The sequence below is a fragment of the Musa acuminata genome, chromosome BXJ2-6 (genome assembly GCF_036884655.1).
Source record: "Musa acuminata AAA Group cultivar baxijiao chromosome BXJ2-6, Cavendish_Baxijiao_AAA, whole genome shotgun sequence".
NCBI lineage: Eukaryota > Viridiplantae > Streptophyta > Magnoliopsida > Zingiberales > Musaceae > Musa > Musa acuminata.
In genome coordinates, this window is record NC_088343.1 from 21500419 (window position 1) to 21518906 (window position 18488).

The 18488-nt window shown below is 41.8% G+C and overlaps 1 protein-coding gene across 1 annotated transcript; it reads left to right on the plus strand.

The window, feature by feature from the left end:
- The first annotated feature begins 5412 nt into the window (after nt 1-5412).
- Nucleotides 5413-17512, plus strand: LOC103988819 (zinc finger AN1 and C2H2 domain-containing stress-associated protein 16). Its single transcript, XM_009407464.3, has 2 exons — nt 5413-5814; nt 16537-17512. Exons 1-2 carry the CDS (start codon nt 5716-5718, stop codon nt 17257-17259), a joined length of 822 nt encoding a protein of 273 aa, XP_009405739.1. The 5' UTR covers nt 5413-5715; the 3' UTR covers nt 17260-17512.
- Nucleotides 17513-18488: the final 976 nt, after the last annotated feature.

Sequence of the window (18488 nt, forward strand, 5' to 3'; positions counted from 1 at the left end):
TACTCTTGCATTCGTCAAATAAATCATTGAAAGCATTTAATAATTCATCGAAAGATAAATCAGCATCTATTGAATTTGTTACCTCGTCTTCGATGGCCATTAAGGCGTAATGAGCAACTTGCTCGGTGTTGGACTCCTCTTCCTCAGATGCGCTCGAATCATCCCATGTTGCTTGGAGCGCCTTCTTCTTTGTTGTTCTTTTCTTGACTTGGGGACAATCACTTTTGTAGTGTCCCGGCTTTTTGCATTCATAGCAGATCACTTGGTCCTTTTTGGGTTCAAGTTTATTTTTTGCATCATTCTTAAATTTGTTTCTTTTAAAGAACTTTTTAAACTTTCTTGTTAGTAGTGCCAAGTCATCATCACAGTCCTCATCACTTGAGTTTTCTCTCAAGTGGCATTCTGACGTTTTGAGTGCCATATCCTTCCTGTTCTTTGGAAGGATGTCTTCTTGCTCTTCATGAGCTTTACAAGTCATTTCATAGGTCATTAGTGACCCGATTAGTTCTTCAAGAGGGAAATTTCGCAGATCTTTTGCCTCTTGAATAGCGGTGACTTTAGGATCCCAACTCTTAGGAAGGGATCTTAGTATCTTATTAACAAGCTCAAAATCCGAAAAGCTCTTTCCGAGTCCTTTTAAACCGTTGACGACATCCGTGAAACGGGTAAACATGTCGCCAATGGTTTCACTCGGTTTCATCCGAAAGAGTTCGAAAGAGTGTAACAGCAAATTGATTTTTGACTCTTTTACTCTACTTGTGCCCTCATGGGTCACTTCGAGTGTGTGCCAAATATCAAATGCAGTTTCACAAGTTGAAACACGGTTAAACTCGTTTTTATCGAGTGCACAAAATAAGGCGTTCATAGCCTTTGCATTTAGAGCGAAAGCCTTCTTCTCCAAATCATTCCAATCGATCATTGGAAGAGAAGACTTTGAAAAACCATTCTCGACAAGATTCCATAATTCAAAATCCATAGAAATAAGAAAGATCCTCATTCGGGTTTTCCAGTAGGTGTAGTCCGTCCCATTAAACATGGGTGGACGTGTAATAGAATGGCCCTCTTGGTTTCCGGCGTAAGCCATCTCTCTTGGGTTTTAATCCTTTTGAGAGTTAACCGGGCTCTGATACCAATTGTTAGGATCGAGAGCACTAAGAGGGGGGGGGGTGAATTAGTGCAGCGGAAATCTTACAGCAATTTAAAAGCTAAAGCTGCGTTCGTCCGATAAAAAATGATTTCGATATAAAAGCAGAATCACAGTGCAGTTTGCGTCTAAGCGCAGTTTTGCGTCTAAGCGCAGTTTGCGTCTAAACACAGTTTGCGTCTAAGCGCAGTTTGCGTCTAAGCACAGTTTGCGTCTAAGCGCAGTTTGCGTCTAAACTCAGTTTTACGTCCAAACGCAGTTTTGCGTCTAAACGCAGTTTTGCGTCTAAACGCAGTTTTGCGTCTAAACGCAGTTTTACGTCTAAACGCAGTTTTGCGTCTAAACGCAGTTTTACGTCTAAACGTAATTTTACGTCTAAATGTAGTTTTGCGTCTAAAAGCAGTTTTGAACCTTGAAAAGCGTTTTACGTAGAAAGCAATTTGCAGTTATAAATGGAATCCGAATGTAAGCGTAAACTGCAGTGTGAAGATCGTACGAAAACACGATTTACGTTTGAATGCAGATTCTGAAAGAACAGCACTTAGAACTTGTTCGTGAAAGCGCAGAGAGCAGTAGTGATGGAGGAGGTTTGCAGTAATGATAAAGTGCTCAAAAATAAACGCAAACCAGAGATTTAGAGTGGTTCGGTCAGCCTTGACCTACTCCACTTTTGGCTTCCTCCACCGACGAGGTTGCCGACGTCAACTAGCTGCCTTCCTTCAATGGGCGAAGGCTAACTGCCCTTTTACAGTTTCTCTCCTTTTGACAGGCTCAGGAGACAACCTTTACAGATCCTTTCTCTCCTCTCTTTACAACTCAAGACTTGAAGAACAGAAGGAGGAGAACTTTAGGACTTTACACAAATTTGAGCTCTTAGAATCACTGAAAAGATCAAGAATTCGGTGTGGATCTGTATCTTTTCAGTGCTGAATGGGTGGGGTATTTATAGGCCCCAACCCAGTTCAAATTTGGAGCTCAAAACGATCAAATCGATCAAATCCCAGAATTCTGGGATCAGGCGGTTGCACCTCTTGACTGGAGAGGTGGCACCGCCTGGCAGAGCTCGAAGACTGAGCTCAGGCGATTGCTTCTCTCTGCCAGAGCTCGAAGACTGAGCTCGGTGATTGCATCACCTGGCAGAGCTCGAAGACTGAGCTTGGTGATTGCATCACCTGGCAGAGCTCGAAACTGAGCTCGGTGGTTGCATCACCTGGCAGAGCTCCAAACTGAGCTCAGGCTGATGCACCTCTCTGCCAGAGCTCGAAGACTGAGCTCGGTGATTGCATCACCTGGCAGAGCTCGAGACTGAGCTCAGGCTGATGCACCTCTCTGCCAGAGCTCGAAGACTGAGCTTGGTGGTTGCATCGCCTGGCAGAGCTCGAAACTTGAGCTCTGGCGGTGCTACCTCTTGGCAGAGGAGGTTGCACCGCCCAGTCTAGCTCGTAGACTGAGCTCTGGGCGGTTGCACCTCTCGGCTGGGGCGGTTGCACCTCCCAGCCTCGCAGCCCTGGCGGTTGCACCTCCTGGCTGGGGCGGTTGCACCTCCCAACCCCACAGCCCAGGCGGTTGCACCTCCTGGCTGGGGCGGTTGCACCTCCTGGTGCAATCAGGGTCTGAATGGTTCACTCCATTCGGCCCACTTTGAATCTTTTCAGGGGCCCAATTGCCCCAAGATTAAGCTAATGGGATCACCTCCCATTTTCATGCTTAATCATCATGCTAACTACGATTAACTCTAAGACAACTTCTGCAGCTTTGCTCCGATGCGTCAATCGCTTCTTCCGGCGAGTTTCCGGCCAACTTCCGTCGATCAACCGATAACCCTCGGTGATCCTTCTGCGGACATCCGGCATACTCCTGGACTTTGCGACGATCCACTTTGGCGAGTTCTGACGAGCTTCGCTTGGCAAGCTTCTGGACTTCTCGGATCTGTCCTCGCTGAACCTCCGACGACCGTCCGAACTTCCGTCGAACTCTCGAACTCCCAACGTGATCATGATCTTGACTCCGGCGCAACACCTGCTGCTTGTCTTACTCTTATCGTAGTTAATCCTGCACACTTATCTCAACACATAGATTAGACAACAAATGACAATTGACTTCATCATCAAAATCCGAGATTCAACACTGGGCGGTGCCACCGCCTAATCCAGTAGTTTGCTGGTGGTACCACTACTAGAACTCTCAGGTTCTGGGCGGTGCCACCGCTAGAACTCTCGGGATCTGGGCGGTGCCACCACCCAGTCTAGCGGTGCCACTGCCTAGACTATTTCAGCTCATTAGTTGGGCTCCAAACTTAGCCTAAACCAGTCCGAACTTGGGCCCAATTAGCCCCTAACCGGGTTATAGGTTTAACCCTTAATCCTAACCCTAATTACATATAAACTACGAAATTAAGGCATAGTCCTAAGCAGGTTTTTAACCGGCAACGTCAAGTTTCCTTCCGGCGAGCTTTCCGGTGAACTTTCGGCAGACTTCCGATACACCCTCGGATTTTTTTCGGTAGACTCCTAGCAAGCTCCCGGTCTTGTGGCGAATTCAGTGAGTCTTTGGCAAGTAGCCGAACATTCTCGGTGATCTCCGTGAACCTCCAACAATCTCTCTGGCGGACTTCTGAAAACTTCGGCAAGTCCCCGATTCCTTCTCGGTTGGTTCCAGCTGCACTTCCGACGAATCTTCGAACTCTCAGCAGACTCTCGAACACTCATCGAACTTGACTCTGGTAGACTTGCTTTATATCTTCAAGCTATCGTAGTTAATCTTGCATAAGTAAAGCAAAACTTCGATCTAGATAATTACTCCTAAGCAATCAAGTTGTCCAACATGTCATTGGTCCCTCGACGCTTCGTTCGATTCTTCGGCGCATCGTCCTCTCTTTATGGCCTATTGTCCAATCGGCCAGTTGACTCCGCAACTCCGATATCCTTGGCGCAATACCCGCTCTTCTTGGCCCGATACCCGAATCCATGACCCAAAGCCTTCTGTCAATACGTCGACCGATCCACCAGTCCGACGTCTAATCTTTTGACATGTTCATCCGGCACAACATGATTTTCCTGCTATAATTGTCTCATCATGATCCAAGCATCCCGCGTTACTCAAAAATATAGATTAAAACATAAACACATATTGATTGGTTTCATTATCAAAATCCGAGATTCAATAACTTTTAGTATCCTAAAATTTTGTCTTAGAATCATGGGTTTGAATTGTGAATGATTGAATTTTTCTTTAATTTAAGATAGGTTATTTTAGAAGTATGACAAAGGTGGTATAGAATCATGACTAAAAAAGATCATTTGGATATTTGATATAATGGTTGTACAATATATATTTTAAGGTCCAGTGGATTATTTAGTGATTGATAGAATCATTTTTTAGAGATGAAGAATTCTTAGAAAGGCATGGAAATTTGAATATTTTTAGAGAAAATTTTAATGGAAAGCACTACTGATGATGAATCTAAAATGTTTAAAAGGTTTAAATTCACTCCCCTTTCTTAGTGTTGCTCTTGATCGTAACATCGTACACTTATCAAATTTATCCTTCTAATATATTTAATATTTATTCAAAAGTAAATATATATTTTTATTTAAATAAATAAATAAATAAATTTAATAATCTTATATAAATTTCGTATGACCCAAATATATAATAAATAAAAATTATAATAATATTAATTGTTGTAAAATAATTTTAAAAATAAATAAATAAAATTTTATCTTATAAAAAATATAAATCATATTGATTTCTCACTAAATTATTTTGATATTTTTATAATCTTAGGTAAAATCATAGGATACTAAGATATTTAAAAAATTATATTAGCATCCTACAAATACTAAAATGCTAATGCTATTATGAGGTAGCATCAACATTTGTGTATTTTCAATATAGCATCTAAGTCAGATGTAATTTAAAAAAAATATCAAACAATAATTTATATTTATGGTATCCATTAGGTTTTCACTGCACATTTCAAATATATTTATAAATACACCTAGAATGTTATAAATATAATCAATTTTATAGATGGCAATACTGGAATTCCTTGGTCTTCGAACGTATTAGGGAGCTTATTACGTGAGTCTCTATTTACCATTTTTCTCACATTTCTAGAAGCCAAAATTAAGTTTCTCATAGTTTAGCTAATTTTAATTTTTTTGGAAAAAAAGAAAAATGATCCTTTTACTTTTCAAAACAACGAGAGGAGAAATTAGAAATTAAGTTGTTTAGGATAAAAAAGAATCGTCGGCCATCCCCTCCTCCCATTCGTAAATTTGGAGAACAAGTCACCCGCAGGTCAACCGTGCACGCACGCCGTCCGGCACCAATCCGGAGTACACGGCAAGCCGATTTATCCCTTTACGCGGTCGAACAGGAACGTAAAACCGGCCGTGTCGATCTGAGAGAGAGAGAGAGAGAGAGAGAGAAAGAGTGAGAGAGGGTGGAACCGAATTAATTCCAGTTTCTTTCCCATTGATCCCTCAATTAATCCCCGTGCTCGTCACTCTCCTCGTCGTCACCTGTTGGGTTTGATTTGATATCTGTGGTCCCTCGCAGATCTCTTGATGGGAACCCCGGAATTCCCTGACCTCGGTAAGCACTGCAGCGTCGATGATTGCCGGCAGATCGATTTCTTGCCCTTCACCTGCGACCGCTGCAATCAGGTACTCAAGCTTCACGGGTTCTTTTCTTTAGATGTTTTCTCTCCCGCCCTTGGTTATTGCAACAGACTTTCCGAAAGGGAACGAGAACACCCTGTTTGATTTCAAAATTGGGCTTCTTGCTGTTAAATTTTGGGCCAGGTTTTAATTCAAACGCTAAAGTGCTGAATTTTAGCAGTTTAGGATAATAGGCCATGTTGTGCTAACGAAGTATAGTATTTCATATTTGCGCAACGATGAAAGAAAAAGAGGGATCTTCATTTGTGAATGTTTTGCTCAAATGCTGGCTCTGAGAAGTATTGGGCCTCGCTACTCTTTCTTTCATTTTTCCTTTTGCTTGGTCACCCTAACGATGGATGTAGTGTAGGTAACTCATAAACTATACCCAAATTTTCATTCAAGCTCATCTGTTAGTCGAGCAATTTACATTAATTGTCCTGCCCCATGCATGATTCGAACGACATTATGCATTAAGGTTTGCGCAACAGATTTCAGGCCGTCTCTGCTCCATAGGTGTAGATTCAACTTTAGGACATTATTTGAGCTATTCTGTAGCACTTTTAGACATTTTCTGAGCTCCATGCATATTTGCCATCCCACAGTACAGCGACACATCTACTTTCTATAGTAAAATCTACTAGCTACATTAGATATGCATGTATCACAGACAAGAAAGACATGAGCTACTTAAGGACTGAAATATGCAAGGTACTTTTGAAGTGTCATTATAAACCCTGTGTTAAAGACTTTTGGCTATTGCTACTTAAGATATGATCAATGCATATCAAGAATGGATGACAAAAATGGACTGATCGATCCGACCCGCTTATTCAAGTTACGGAAAACATAGCAGGTTCAATCTTATTTTTTGTCATGGATAATCTAATTAGTGAATCAGACTAGCTGAGGATCTAGTTCCTGATTTTCTCAGTTGAACCAGTAGTTAGTCCTCTTAAAATCTGATAACTTTCATCAGCAGGTTCTCAATATTTAAAAAAGATAAATATCTTGTAATAATGATTTTTGGATTGTTCGCACTTGCTGAGATCCGATAATGTTATAGATTCTCCATCTTTGGCTAAGATTGCATATTGAATTAATATTAGGATTTTCTCTAATCATTGGACTTAGATGGACTGGTTGGAAAGGTGATTTTATGTGGGAACTGGCCTGAGTTTGATTGTTTTTGCTTATGGTTCCTAACATACCAAGTGAATGTAAGAAATAAAATAAAAAGGCAGAAGCAATTTGCCGGAACAACAAAATGATTCAGCATTTTGTTGTCTATATAACTTTAGATCTGGGATCAATATCTCGGATCCATGGTAGTGGGGTGGTTGGAAAGGTGCTTCTATTGTGGTTTGCTTTGTAGCTAGGACGCCTTATTATGGTTAGTGATCTTTTTAGTCTAGAAATTGAGCTTGATGCAACTCGATGACTTGAGAAGAGATCTTACCGGCTCTTATAAGGTCTTGACTTTCCAACACTTGACCAGTATGAGACTTTGTGGCATCATCAAGAACCCCCAATTGGAGAGCGGCGAGTTTTTGGTATCCTGCATCTCCACCATAAATGAAGTTATAATTGTCATCACTCGTTCACATGGGATTTGTGGTTTATTATCCATTTTTGGCTATGATCCACACAATTTTATCCTATGGGGCTGAACCAAAAGGCACTTTTAAGGAGAGGACCTTGCTGACTCTTTCAACATTCCCCAGACCCCACGCTGGGGCGAGCCTTGTGCACCAGGTTCCCCCTTTTTAGCTTGTTGGCTCTTTTGATACCAACTCCTGACTAGGTCTATGTGTTGTCAGCACATGAAGATGAGCTTAAGACTCGAGTTTAGTTATATCTGTGTAAGTGATGAGATGCTAGGAATAAAGACATAGGGGTCAGATAATGAATAAGAGACTACTTCAGATGGATTGTAAAGTTTGAGTGAAATTTATAGTGATAGGTCTAGTGTAGTGTTTTATAAAGTAAGACAAAAGAAATAACAAGAAAGAAGAGACTCAGGATAGAGGAGAAAAGAATTACTACTTCAGTATCAACCTCTATTATTCTTCAAGCCCAAATAGAAAAGCAAAATAATAGATAAAATTGATGTCCATATGTGATGTTTCTACTGAAGTTTATCACCAACTTTCTATTCTGAGGCTCTGGTGATCAGCCATTTAACTCAGATCAGTCAACTGGTTTATGCAATATGTTTCCATTAAAAATAAATGTAAGATGTCAAACCATGTAAATAAGTTAATTATCGATTGCGTTCATACCAACTGTTCCGAAGTTTAGAGAGGTCAAACTTTTTGTTTGATTGCACATGGCAAGACCAATCAACGAATTTCTACTGAATGTTTTTATATCTAGTCAATATTAGTAATTACATCTCAACCAATGTTTTAAAATACTATTTCGACCTATACATATCAACTTGTAATTATCAGTTTGACCAAGGATCGGTTCCAGCCATATGGCTTAGTACCAATTATTTTTTTGTTATTTTTCATTCATATTGAATGGTATATATCACTATACTGCCTGCTATATTATTACAGTACTGATATTGTAATGTGTTGTAACTAAATTTTTCATTTTATATTTGGGTTAAGGTTCATTTTAGCCCCTATAGTTTTGGCCATGAACCACTTAAATCCTTATGGTTTACTCGTGTCTAAAATAATCCATATATTTTTAAAAACGTAACATATAAGCCTTTCTCATCAAGTTTGAGTTAACAGATGTAGAGTATGCTTACATGGTATACTGACTCATAATAAATTATTAATATAATGACATGTGTAATTTAAGTTAAAAAAAAAGGATCCATTTTAGCCCCTATGGTTTTGGTCATGGACCACTTAACCCTTATGGTTTTGTTTGTGTCTAAAATAACTCCTACATTTTTAAAAATGTAGCTTATAAGCCTCTCCCTTCAAGTCTGATTTGATAAACGTTAGAGTTCGCTTACGTGGTATGCTGACTCACAATAAATTATTAATATAATAACACTTGTAATTTAAGTTTTAAAAAAATGTCTATCTTGTTGAAGAAGAGGAAGCGACGGAGGCCGTAGTGACGGACGAAGGCGGAGAGGCAAAAGTAGGAGAGACCAGAGGCGGAGGTGAGGGAGAGCTAGACCACCAAATCGTAGCCGTGATGGGTGGGGGTTCAAGAGAGGACAAAGTGGGAGGCGGTGGGACGAAGACACCCAAGAGGAGGAAGAGGGACTAGGAGATCATTACATGCCTAGCGTCGGATTGGTCGATGCACATCCACTTGAGGCAGGACCGAAAGCTCCTGAGCTTGTTATCAGCGCAGGAGAGGTTGCGTGCGTATGATGCCTTACTAGGCAATAGTAGCTCGGTGCTACAGCTGGTGGTCGCTTTCACGACGATGCCTCCTCCCACCTTTGATGGTCTTAATTTTTTTAATTTAAATTATACGTGTTATTATATTAATTGTTTATTGTGAGTTAGCATGCAACGTAAGCAGACTCTAATGTCTACTAACTCAAACTTGACAGGAGGGGCTTATATGCCATGTTTTTGAAAATATAGGGGTTATTTTAGACGCGAGCAAAACCATAAGGGCTTATGTGGTCCATGATCAAAACCATAGGGACTAAAATGGATCTTTTTTTTAAACCTAAATTACACGTCATTATATTAATAGTTTATTATGAGCCAACATGCTACGTAAGCAGATTCTAACATCTGTTAACTCATACTTGACATGAGGGGTTTATATACTATGTTTTTAAAAATATAGGAGTTATTTTAGACACGAGTAAATCATAAGAGCTTAAGTGATCTATGGCCAAAACCACAAGGGCTAAAATGGACCTTAACCATTTATATTTCCATGATATTGAGTGATACATGTCAGTCACTATATTGCCTGCTATATTATTACTATACTAATATTGCAACTTGTGGCCAGTATTGGACCGAAATTTTAAACCTTTTGATACTTGAATTTTTTTTTTTTAATTTTGATACTTGAGTTGGCTCAACTTAAGTAGCATTAAAGATGATGACACACAATCTTTCATTTGTTGCTCACAAGCTAGTGCTAGCTTTGATTTATTCATAAATTGTTAATGAATAATGGTAATATATTGAATCAATTTTGTTCTTTTAGCCGATTAATTCCTATGTCATCACTTTTTTAGATGACTGTCTATTTTTATTTTGCTAACTTAGCTAAGTTCTTGTGGACTGTTTTGTCTGGTATTGACCCTTTACTTTATTACAGTGTGTAAGCTCAAGTGTACGCCTTGGTGAATTCTGTAAAGAACCAGTTCTGTGAGTTCCCTTGATTGATATGTAGTTGAGAGGAAAAATTGATGATATTTAAAACTAATGAAGGCTTTCATCATTTGCTTTTATGCCTCACGTACTTCATTTTATGTTGATCATAATTTTCAAAATCAATCGTTCCAATCTGGATTGCAATTTAGCCACTCCTAGATTGAGATTCCACAATTTCACGGATGGAACATTGTTCAGTTGCAAAAATGGTTGAGGTCGACCAAGAATAGTTAGAATCGGTTTAAACTCATCAAGATTGGATGATCACAGAAAGAATAAGTCGATTTTGCAGCACACAATTGGAGCTTGGACCGTTTTGTCACGGACAAACTTCTAAACAAGATGTTCGATATAATGCTTATGTGTGTCCGTGTCTTTTGGCATGTTCATGCCTTGTACAGCATGTAGAGGGGCGGCCGAAGGCTTAATAGTCCCACTTTAGTTGGGTTGGTGGCCTCTTTAGGCTTGTAAATAAAGGTTGTGTCATGTGGACACTTGCGAGAGATTTTCGGTCTATAATGGACCATTTTACCCTTTGTTGTGCCACTGTTCAGAGCTTGTAAAGTCTGTTTGTAATTTGCATTGTCTATGAAGTGTTTTTCGGAGATGTTTGCTTGTGGATCCCGATTGAGGCGTTCTCTCTAACCCGTTCTCTCTTTTGGTGGTCCTAAGGGACAATGGGAGGCTTCGGGGAGGCTGACCTTTGCGGACGGACACGCAAGGGTGCCGCACGACTTAGGCAAAACTAGCTAAGTCCGTGATAGATGGTATCAGAGCGGGACAAGCACTCATAGAAACACTTGACATGCAAACGTGGGGGACCTAGCGGGGCTGCGTTGAGGGCAGTCAGCACACGCGCGATCGTTTGAGGGAAAACGGGCATGGAGATGTAGGGAAAAGAGTCGCTCAGAGGAGCGGGCATCTGAGATTGGCATTCAGAGGAATGGCCAACCCTTCGCGCAAGAGGCACCACGAGAACAGGCAAGCTTGGAAGAATTTGGAGCGTACAAAGGTTGGGATGGCTGAGTTTGAGCTACGGCTCAACGTTGACAACTATACTTGATGGTGCTCAAGACAAGCGAGGCGCTTGGTAATGGATGAGACCATCCAAGGTGGAATGAGTTGCTCAACGACCAAAAGAGTTATGCAAAGCTCACAGAGGTGAGGGGAATTGCTAACTCGAAGAATTTGGTACTCATGCATGGGCTTGTATGCGGACGATGGAATGTTCGTGGCCATCCCAAGGCGACCGAAACTCGGCGCCATGGAGCATTGAAACTTTCTCTTCGGCATGTGAAGGATACGTCCGTAGGAGGCTGAAGTGTGCAATGAGTTCAGCATGTTGCTAGGCCTTGAGGGGTGCAGCGGGGGCTGTATTGACGGGGAGTCGCAATCTAGCAAGTGCGTTTGCAGGAGGCAGAACAATGCACAGTTTGTTCAGCAGATCGGAGTAGTCCAAGGGGATGGTGGTCTCTGAAACGAAGAGAGATGTTGCTCCAATGGGACAGTTATCCAGGAGGGATAAGTCCCGGCTCTCCAGAGGGAGAATTATGTGAGACGGACCTCACATGTGGAGGAGGAGTACCTCAACAAACAACAACTCCATGAAGCTCGATGGACTGAGCAAGCGGCGAGGAGTCGTCGCATGATCTCGCTTGAGAGAATGCATTGGTGGATGCATTGCGAGATCAAGTGGGGGAGCGACCCAAAGCAACACAAATGAAGGCACACTTGGAGTCGATGTGGAGATCGGACTCAAGGGAGGGCTGACCCGTGGAATGGTGGGCGCGAGGGCCACCATCGACTCAATGCAAAAACGAGGAGCGGAGCAACTTGGGTGTAACTTGGCGAAGTACTCAAGCCGCATGAAGGGAGCCAGCATAGAAGTTGGAACGTGGAGCAGAGGCACAGTGCTTTCCTTAGACAGAGGTCAAGGACATGAACTCTTGCAGAGGCAAGAGTAGGATCATGTTGTTCCATGGGTCCTTCATTCTGACGGAGCGGACTCATCTTGCATGGTTTCAAAGACGAAGGGAGCTTCGCGGCACATGCACCTTATCTCGGAGAAGCATTTGATGGAGGAACTAAGGCGACTCAATTTGCGGAGGTGAAGTTGGGTACAGAAGGCCTTAGCACGGGGCAAGAGGACGCAGAGGCGGGTACTCTTGAAGAATATGCCACAGTGTTGCCATTTGAGTTGCTATGAAGGAAGCGGTGCGCAGCGGAGATTGTGCTGGTAGGGGCAGAGGCCCAGGATCCAGACAATAGTGCACAAATTACAGTGAAGTCGGTGGACTTCGGGAGCTACTAGGCGACGGACTGTCCTAGAGCGGTGCTTTATCTAGGTGTGACCCAAGAGTGGGTGGATGAAGGTCGATTGCCAAAGGAGCGAACAAAATCGAAGGTGGAGGAGACCCTGCGATGTATTGGCAGAGGCCACACATGGAGGGTTCACAATTCGAGTTTATTCCACAAGGATCAGAATGCAATAGAGATGTCACCAGGAGGCGACATGGTGCAGCGGATCGTGGTGGAACAGTTCGATGGCAATGCGATACACACGACTGTGTCCCGGGAGGGACTGGATCATATGGAGGTATGATCGGGAGCTATTGGGAGCTCCACTTCGGTGAACAACACGACGGCAAGAAGGGCTATGGATTCAAGGAGTGAAGGCCATGGTACCGCAGAGGCGGGTCTTCCGTGCGTGCATCGAATTTTGCATCGGATGAAAACCTTGGTCATCAGCATATGGGGGCTGGGTTTCACCAAGGGAAAAGTTCGAATGCAAGTACCAGTGAGTTCCATGAGAGAAACTTGATCATGTAGAGGTATGATCGAAGCAGCTGGAGAGTTGGACTGCTCCAGAGCTCATATTCGCTTAAGGGAGCCCGGCAAGTCAGAGGACAAGGCCGAGTGAGCGAACGTTGCTACCAAGGAAGCTAAGGAGAACAGAATCGGTGCAAACCCTATAACGTGATGGCAGAGGCCATGCATGGGAGTTGCAGTCTGTCTTTCCATCGACCAAACGGACCGCTTGGAGAACACAGAGGTGTTGAAGCAAGGGGTCGAAAGGGGCGAGGAAGCGACGACGAGTCCAGAGGGACTTAGCTACCCAAAATTAAGCATCAGTTAGAATGGATGTGGACTTAGAGGAGTGCCATGGAGACATATCTACTGATCGTGAAGAAAAGGGATACAGATGCGAGGAGACGGATAGTAGGGCCATGGGCATGGCAGCGCCATGGTACCGCAGAGGCGGGACTTCCGTGAAAGTCATTGATCCCTTGCTCTCACGGAGGGAGAGCGCTTTGTCGTGAAAGGGGCCGAGGAGGTGGAGCATGCAGAGGCAATCTCCAAGTACCGAGACAAGGCTGAAGGGCAGAGGCCAAGAAACTTCGTAAGACCGGTGTCAACAAGTTTCTCATCAAGATAGCCGTAAGTGAAGGACTTCGGGTCATGCAAGAGTGCACGACCAAGGAACGAAGCAGGCAGTACGCGGTGCTGTACCTTTGCTACTCAGTGGAGTAGGCGGCAGGGTTGATGGAGAAGATGGTACAATCCCAGAGGCGACCTCATCTATCAGAGAATTACTCCAAGTTGGGGTGAAAACTTCCCACATTCCAGAAGTTCGATAGCATTGAGAAGGTGAATCACAGTAGCTAACTCAACGCAAGGAGTGCAAACACTTCAAGTGCTTCAGAAGTGTGAGCAAAGAGCAGGCGAAAGCCAGTAACCAGCTCGATGCATGAAGTACAACCTCGAGGAGGCGGGCGAAGTCAAGTAACCTTTGCCTTCTCAATCCTTAAGAGAATGGGCGAAACCGAGTACCCCAATTCTCTTATCTATCCAACAGAGGAGCGCTGCACAAGTTCAAAGACCCTTCGAAGATAATGGAAGACAATAGTTGTCAAATCCTCACCAACGGTGATCAGTGCTACTGAGAGTAGATTGTCCGCCTCATTTCCCAACGAAATGCCAATCGAAAGCGGAAGTGATGCGAACCTACTTGGATGTGACAACTAACTGAAAGAAGAGTCAATGAGCAGATTTTGTGGAGGAAGGACCCAAAACTTCAGAAGTTTGCGAGGCGATGCTCGTTAAAGCTCCAACAAGCATCCACCCAGTTCAAGTAGCATGTGAAAATTTTGAGAGACTGGCACAGTAAGGATGGTCTTTTCCTTCATTTGGTGGATCCGCAGGAATCAACGAGGATCAACACAACTTAGCCAACCCCACACTAGAGTCAGAGTCATTGGCGAGTTGAAGCAGCATGGCGGATCAAAGTTCGACTACTAAAAAAAAAAAAAAAAACAGCAGTGGAGAGCAGCTGGGAGCCAGGAGGCGCATTGCAGCTGGAGCAGAAGATTGAAGACTTAGCAAAGGCGAAGAGTTGCAGTGTTCACAAAGGCTTCGACGAGGACGTCGAAGGGATAAGTGGGGGAGAATGTCACGGACAAACTTCTAAACAAGATGTTCGATATAATGCTTATGTGTGTCTGTGTCTTTTGGTATGTTCATGCATTGTACAACATGTAGAGGGGCGGCCGAAGGCTTAATAGTCCCACTTTAGTTGGGTTGGTGGCCTCTTTAGGCTTGTAAATAAAGGTTGTGTCATGTGGACACTTGCGAGAGATTTTCGGTCTATAATGGACCATTTTACCCTTTGTTGTGCCACTGTTCAGAGCTTGTAAAGTCTGTTTGTAATTTGCATTGTCTATGAAGTGTTTTTCGGAGATGTTTGCTTGTGGATCCCGATTGAGGCGTTCTCTCTAACCCGTTCTCTCTTTTGGTGGTCCTAAGGGACAATGGGAGGCTTCGGGGAGGCTGACCTTTGCGGACGGACACGCAAGGGTGCCGCACGACTTAGGCAAAACCAGCTAAGTCCGTGATAGTTTGGTGCACATTTTGCCAAAGAATAAAAGAGAAAAGAAGAGAAGGAAAGAAACAAACAAACAAAGCCATATATATGAAGCATTGTGCTACAGCAACATCATCTAGTGCCATTGTTGTCTTCATTGTCATCACCGTTTGTCACTAATCCTTGAATTCTTAGCCCTTTCAAAATTAATATTCTTTACAATCCATCAATTGATGGCCAGTCTTCTTGAAATTTTCCATATTTTCTATCACCACGTGTAGCATGCTCTGGTGCAATCTCCATCAATAGGTTTATCAAACGCTCTATATAGTGTCCATAATGGATTTTATTGGAAGCATTAACGGAAAAACTATCCTTCTATTGCATGTTGTTCACCCTTGCGTCTGAACCAATTGTCATATGTTATTTTAACACCATGGTGGTCCTCCTGCACCTTGAATAATTTAATCCAATCTCTGAGCTCCTGGATCAGCTCATCCAGATAGGTGTTATGTATCTCTCTTGGGATGGGATGTTTTATGTCAAGATTAGCCTTCTCGATGAAGGACACCATGCTTTGGTTGCAAGAGCCCTGGGCTATATCCGTTGAGATTTGAGAAAAGTAAACCACCTTCTAGTTGCTTCTTTGATGTTCTTTTTTCTCTCCAGCATGTATGCATGCATTCAGTGACGGGCAAGGTTCAAATTGGACTGGATCTTGGACTTCAATCTTATTCTTTAGCAAATAGGCCTCATTTTTTATGGGTGATTGGTTTTGGAAAAGAATTGGAATAGATTTTTGAGAGATTTAGTATGAAATGAGAGTGAGCAAGTGTGTGCGAGAGGAAGAGTGAAGGGAGAGGAAAGAGGGCTTTAAGCTTGCCAAATTTTCGTTTGATTCTTATGTGCTCAACATTGTAAAGGAGAAGTGAACTTAATAAACCATCACAAATGGGGACTTCCTATTCCAGATGACCACCGTAACCACAGATGGGAAAGTCTATTTAGCATGGTGGCTCAAACAAGGTCATTTTGTGACCGATCTAGCATGTCTCATCAGAATAAAATTGTCTTGGACTAGGCTTATAGCCTTTGGTACCCTTTGAAATCTCTTCCATTTTGGTAATATAAATCATTTAATGTACCGGTGAATCTTTGAAGTACACAAAAGATTTGTTGGATAGAAGTCATGCTAGTAAATACTCCTTCCAGTTAAAAACTACTTGCATCCTAGTTAAGTGATAATAATTATATCAACCATCTTTAACATTTTACCATAGAAATCATATCTTCTGCTAGAGAGTCCATGGGAAGTTCAGAGTTCAACTATGTTCATCATATATGTTTACAAGTAAATTTTGTGTAGAGAACAGATTGATTCAAATTAGCATATCTCACAGAATTAATTCTTAAAGTTTTTGCCTATTTACTGCTTATATGTTTAACAGGTTTTTCGTCTCTGTGACCGTTTGAAATTTGTGCTTCCTTTTTTTCTTTTCTTTTACAATTTTTATCAGAGTTCCTAGGATGATGTTGAAATATTTCCAGGTGTTTTGTCTGCAACATAGGAGTTATATCAGTCATCAATGCCTTAATGCCAGTCAAAAAGATGTGACAGTTTTAATATGCCCACTATGTGCTATGGGAGTTCGTCTAGTCCGGGATGAAGACCCAAACATAACTTGGGAGTTGCACGTTAATACTGACTGCGACCCTTCAAACTACCAAAGAGCAACCAAGAAAAGACGCTGTCCTGTCCCTGGATGCAAAGAAATACTGAATTTGTCTAACTCAATTAGATGCAGCGACTGTACTCAAGAACACTGCTTGAAGCACAGATTTGGACCTGATCACAAATGTCCTGGGCCAAAGAAACTGAATTCTAGCTTCCCATTCATTGGTCTTTTGAATAGGAGCCAAAAAGGGAAGTCATTGCAAAGTAGCAGTTCAAGTAGTTCCTCATGGTGGGGTGCAAGCTTAATGAATGCAGTATCCAATGTTCGTGCCTCAGCTGAATCAGGCATGTTGAAGTTTAGTGATGCAGCTACACAAGCTTTACAGAAGGCAAAAAATGGAATTGCAGAAAGCAGTAATAGTGGCGAATTAATGGAACACAGTGAGCATGCTGAGAGATCTCATCAGCGAAGTTCTCAACCAGCTGGCAATAGAGTGACAATTGATGTTTGCCCAAAATGTAGCAAAGGATTTAGAGATCCAGTGGCACTGGTGGAGCATGTTGAAAAAGACCATGGAGGTACTTCACTTACATAGTACCAATCTATTTAACATACTCCCACCTCCTTTAGTTAAATATGCTTGCTTCTAACACCTGATTGCTGTGTTACTCAATGTGGTACATGTGTTCTAGTGCCTGATCATTCTCTTTTTTGAATGCTTTTGAACAAGGTTTGAAATCTTGATTGCACCTGTATGGACCAATATTTACAGGTCAAACCAAGTACCTGTATCAAAAATATTGCTTGATATTGGTACAAATATAATTCTTTTTCATTTCTTTATTCAATGATATTGTATGTTACAGGTTGGTGTACTATTCAATATTAAGGTCTGGTAGGTTGAGATGAAATAATCTGTGTGGGTATCAAAGTCCAGTATTGTTTCATTATTATTCTTTATCAGCATATTCTACTTTCCAATGAATATTTTTGTAGCTTCCTACTAAAAGATATCAGAGTTAAGAAAACAGAATTTGTGTTCTAAATGTCAAAGGTATGAATCGTGGAACATATATAGCTACTCTGGTTCCCTCTGTTAGAGAAGTTCTTTGTTTATTTTGATATCATTGCTTATCTTTGTAGTTTATATCCAGCTAATCTGATACTATTATTTGTTGTTACATTGCAAACTACTCTCTTATTTTTTATATTCATTGAGGAACTTGAGAGATTAGGTGCCGTTGACTTGGTATGTCTAGAGAGAAAGTTGGATGCATATAATTGGAACTTGTTTGATAATTTTTCCTTGGATGACATATTACCCTTCAGTTTCTCAGGTATACCCAACTAAATTTCCTTTATGAGCTACTAGGAAACTTGTCTGGCATTCTCAAATTCAGAGCTGTTTGCTTGGTTAAAAAAAACCAAATATGTTTGTCTATTTTAATGTTCCATTTCTATATGCATTGTCTAATTGGTGTTGTGCATGAACCATCAGAAACCCACACAACACGATTTCCCTATGCCAACGTGAATGATGTTTTTATATGTAAGTTGTTCATTTTAGAGACTCGAAATTGTGTTGGGAAGGATTCTCCCATTATACATTTAGTGATATTTAATGATGCCAAGTCTCGTATCAAACTAAACATGCCACTCAGGCATTCGCTGGTTGTTTTATTACTTTAGAATAGCTATGTACAACCTCACTTAGAAATGATAGTTTAGTTATGTTTAGTTTGTTCCTGATGTGCATATGTATATACATTTTATTATGTTTACATGGAAAATTATGAATTATTGACCTGAAAAATAATTTCTCCT

Coding starts and splice junctions, on each gene's coding strand:
- LOC103988819 (XM_009407464.3), top strand. CDS start 5,716: ATGGGAACCCCGGAATTCCCTGACCTCGGTAAGCACTGCAGCGTCGAT. Junction 5,815..16,536: donor CCTGCGACCGCTGCAATCAG/GTACTCAAGCTT, acceptor AAATATTTCCAG/GTGTTTTGTCTGCAACATAG.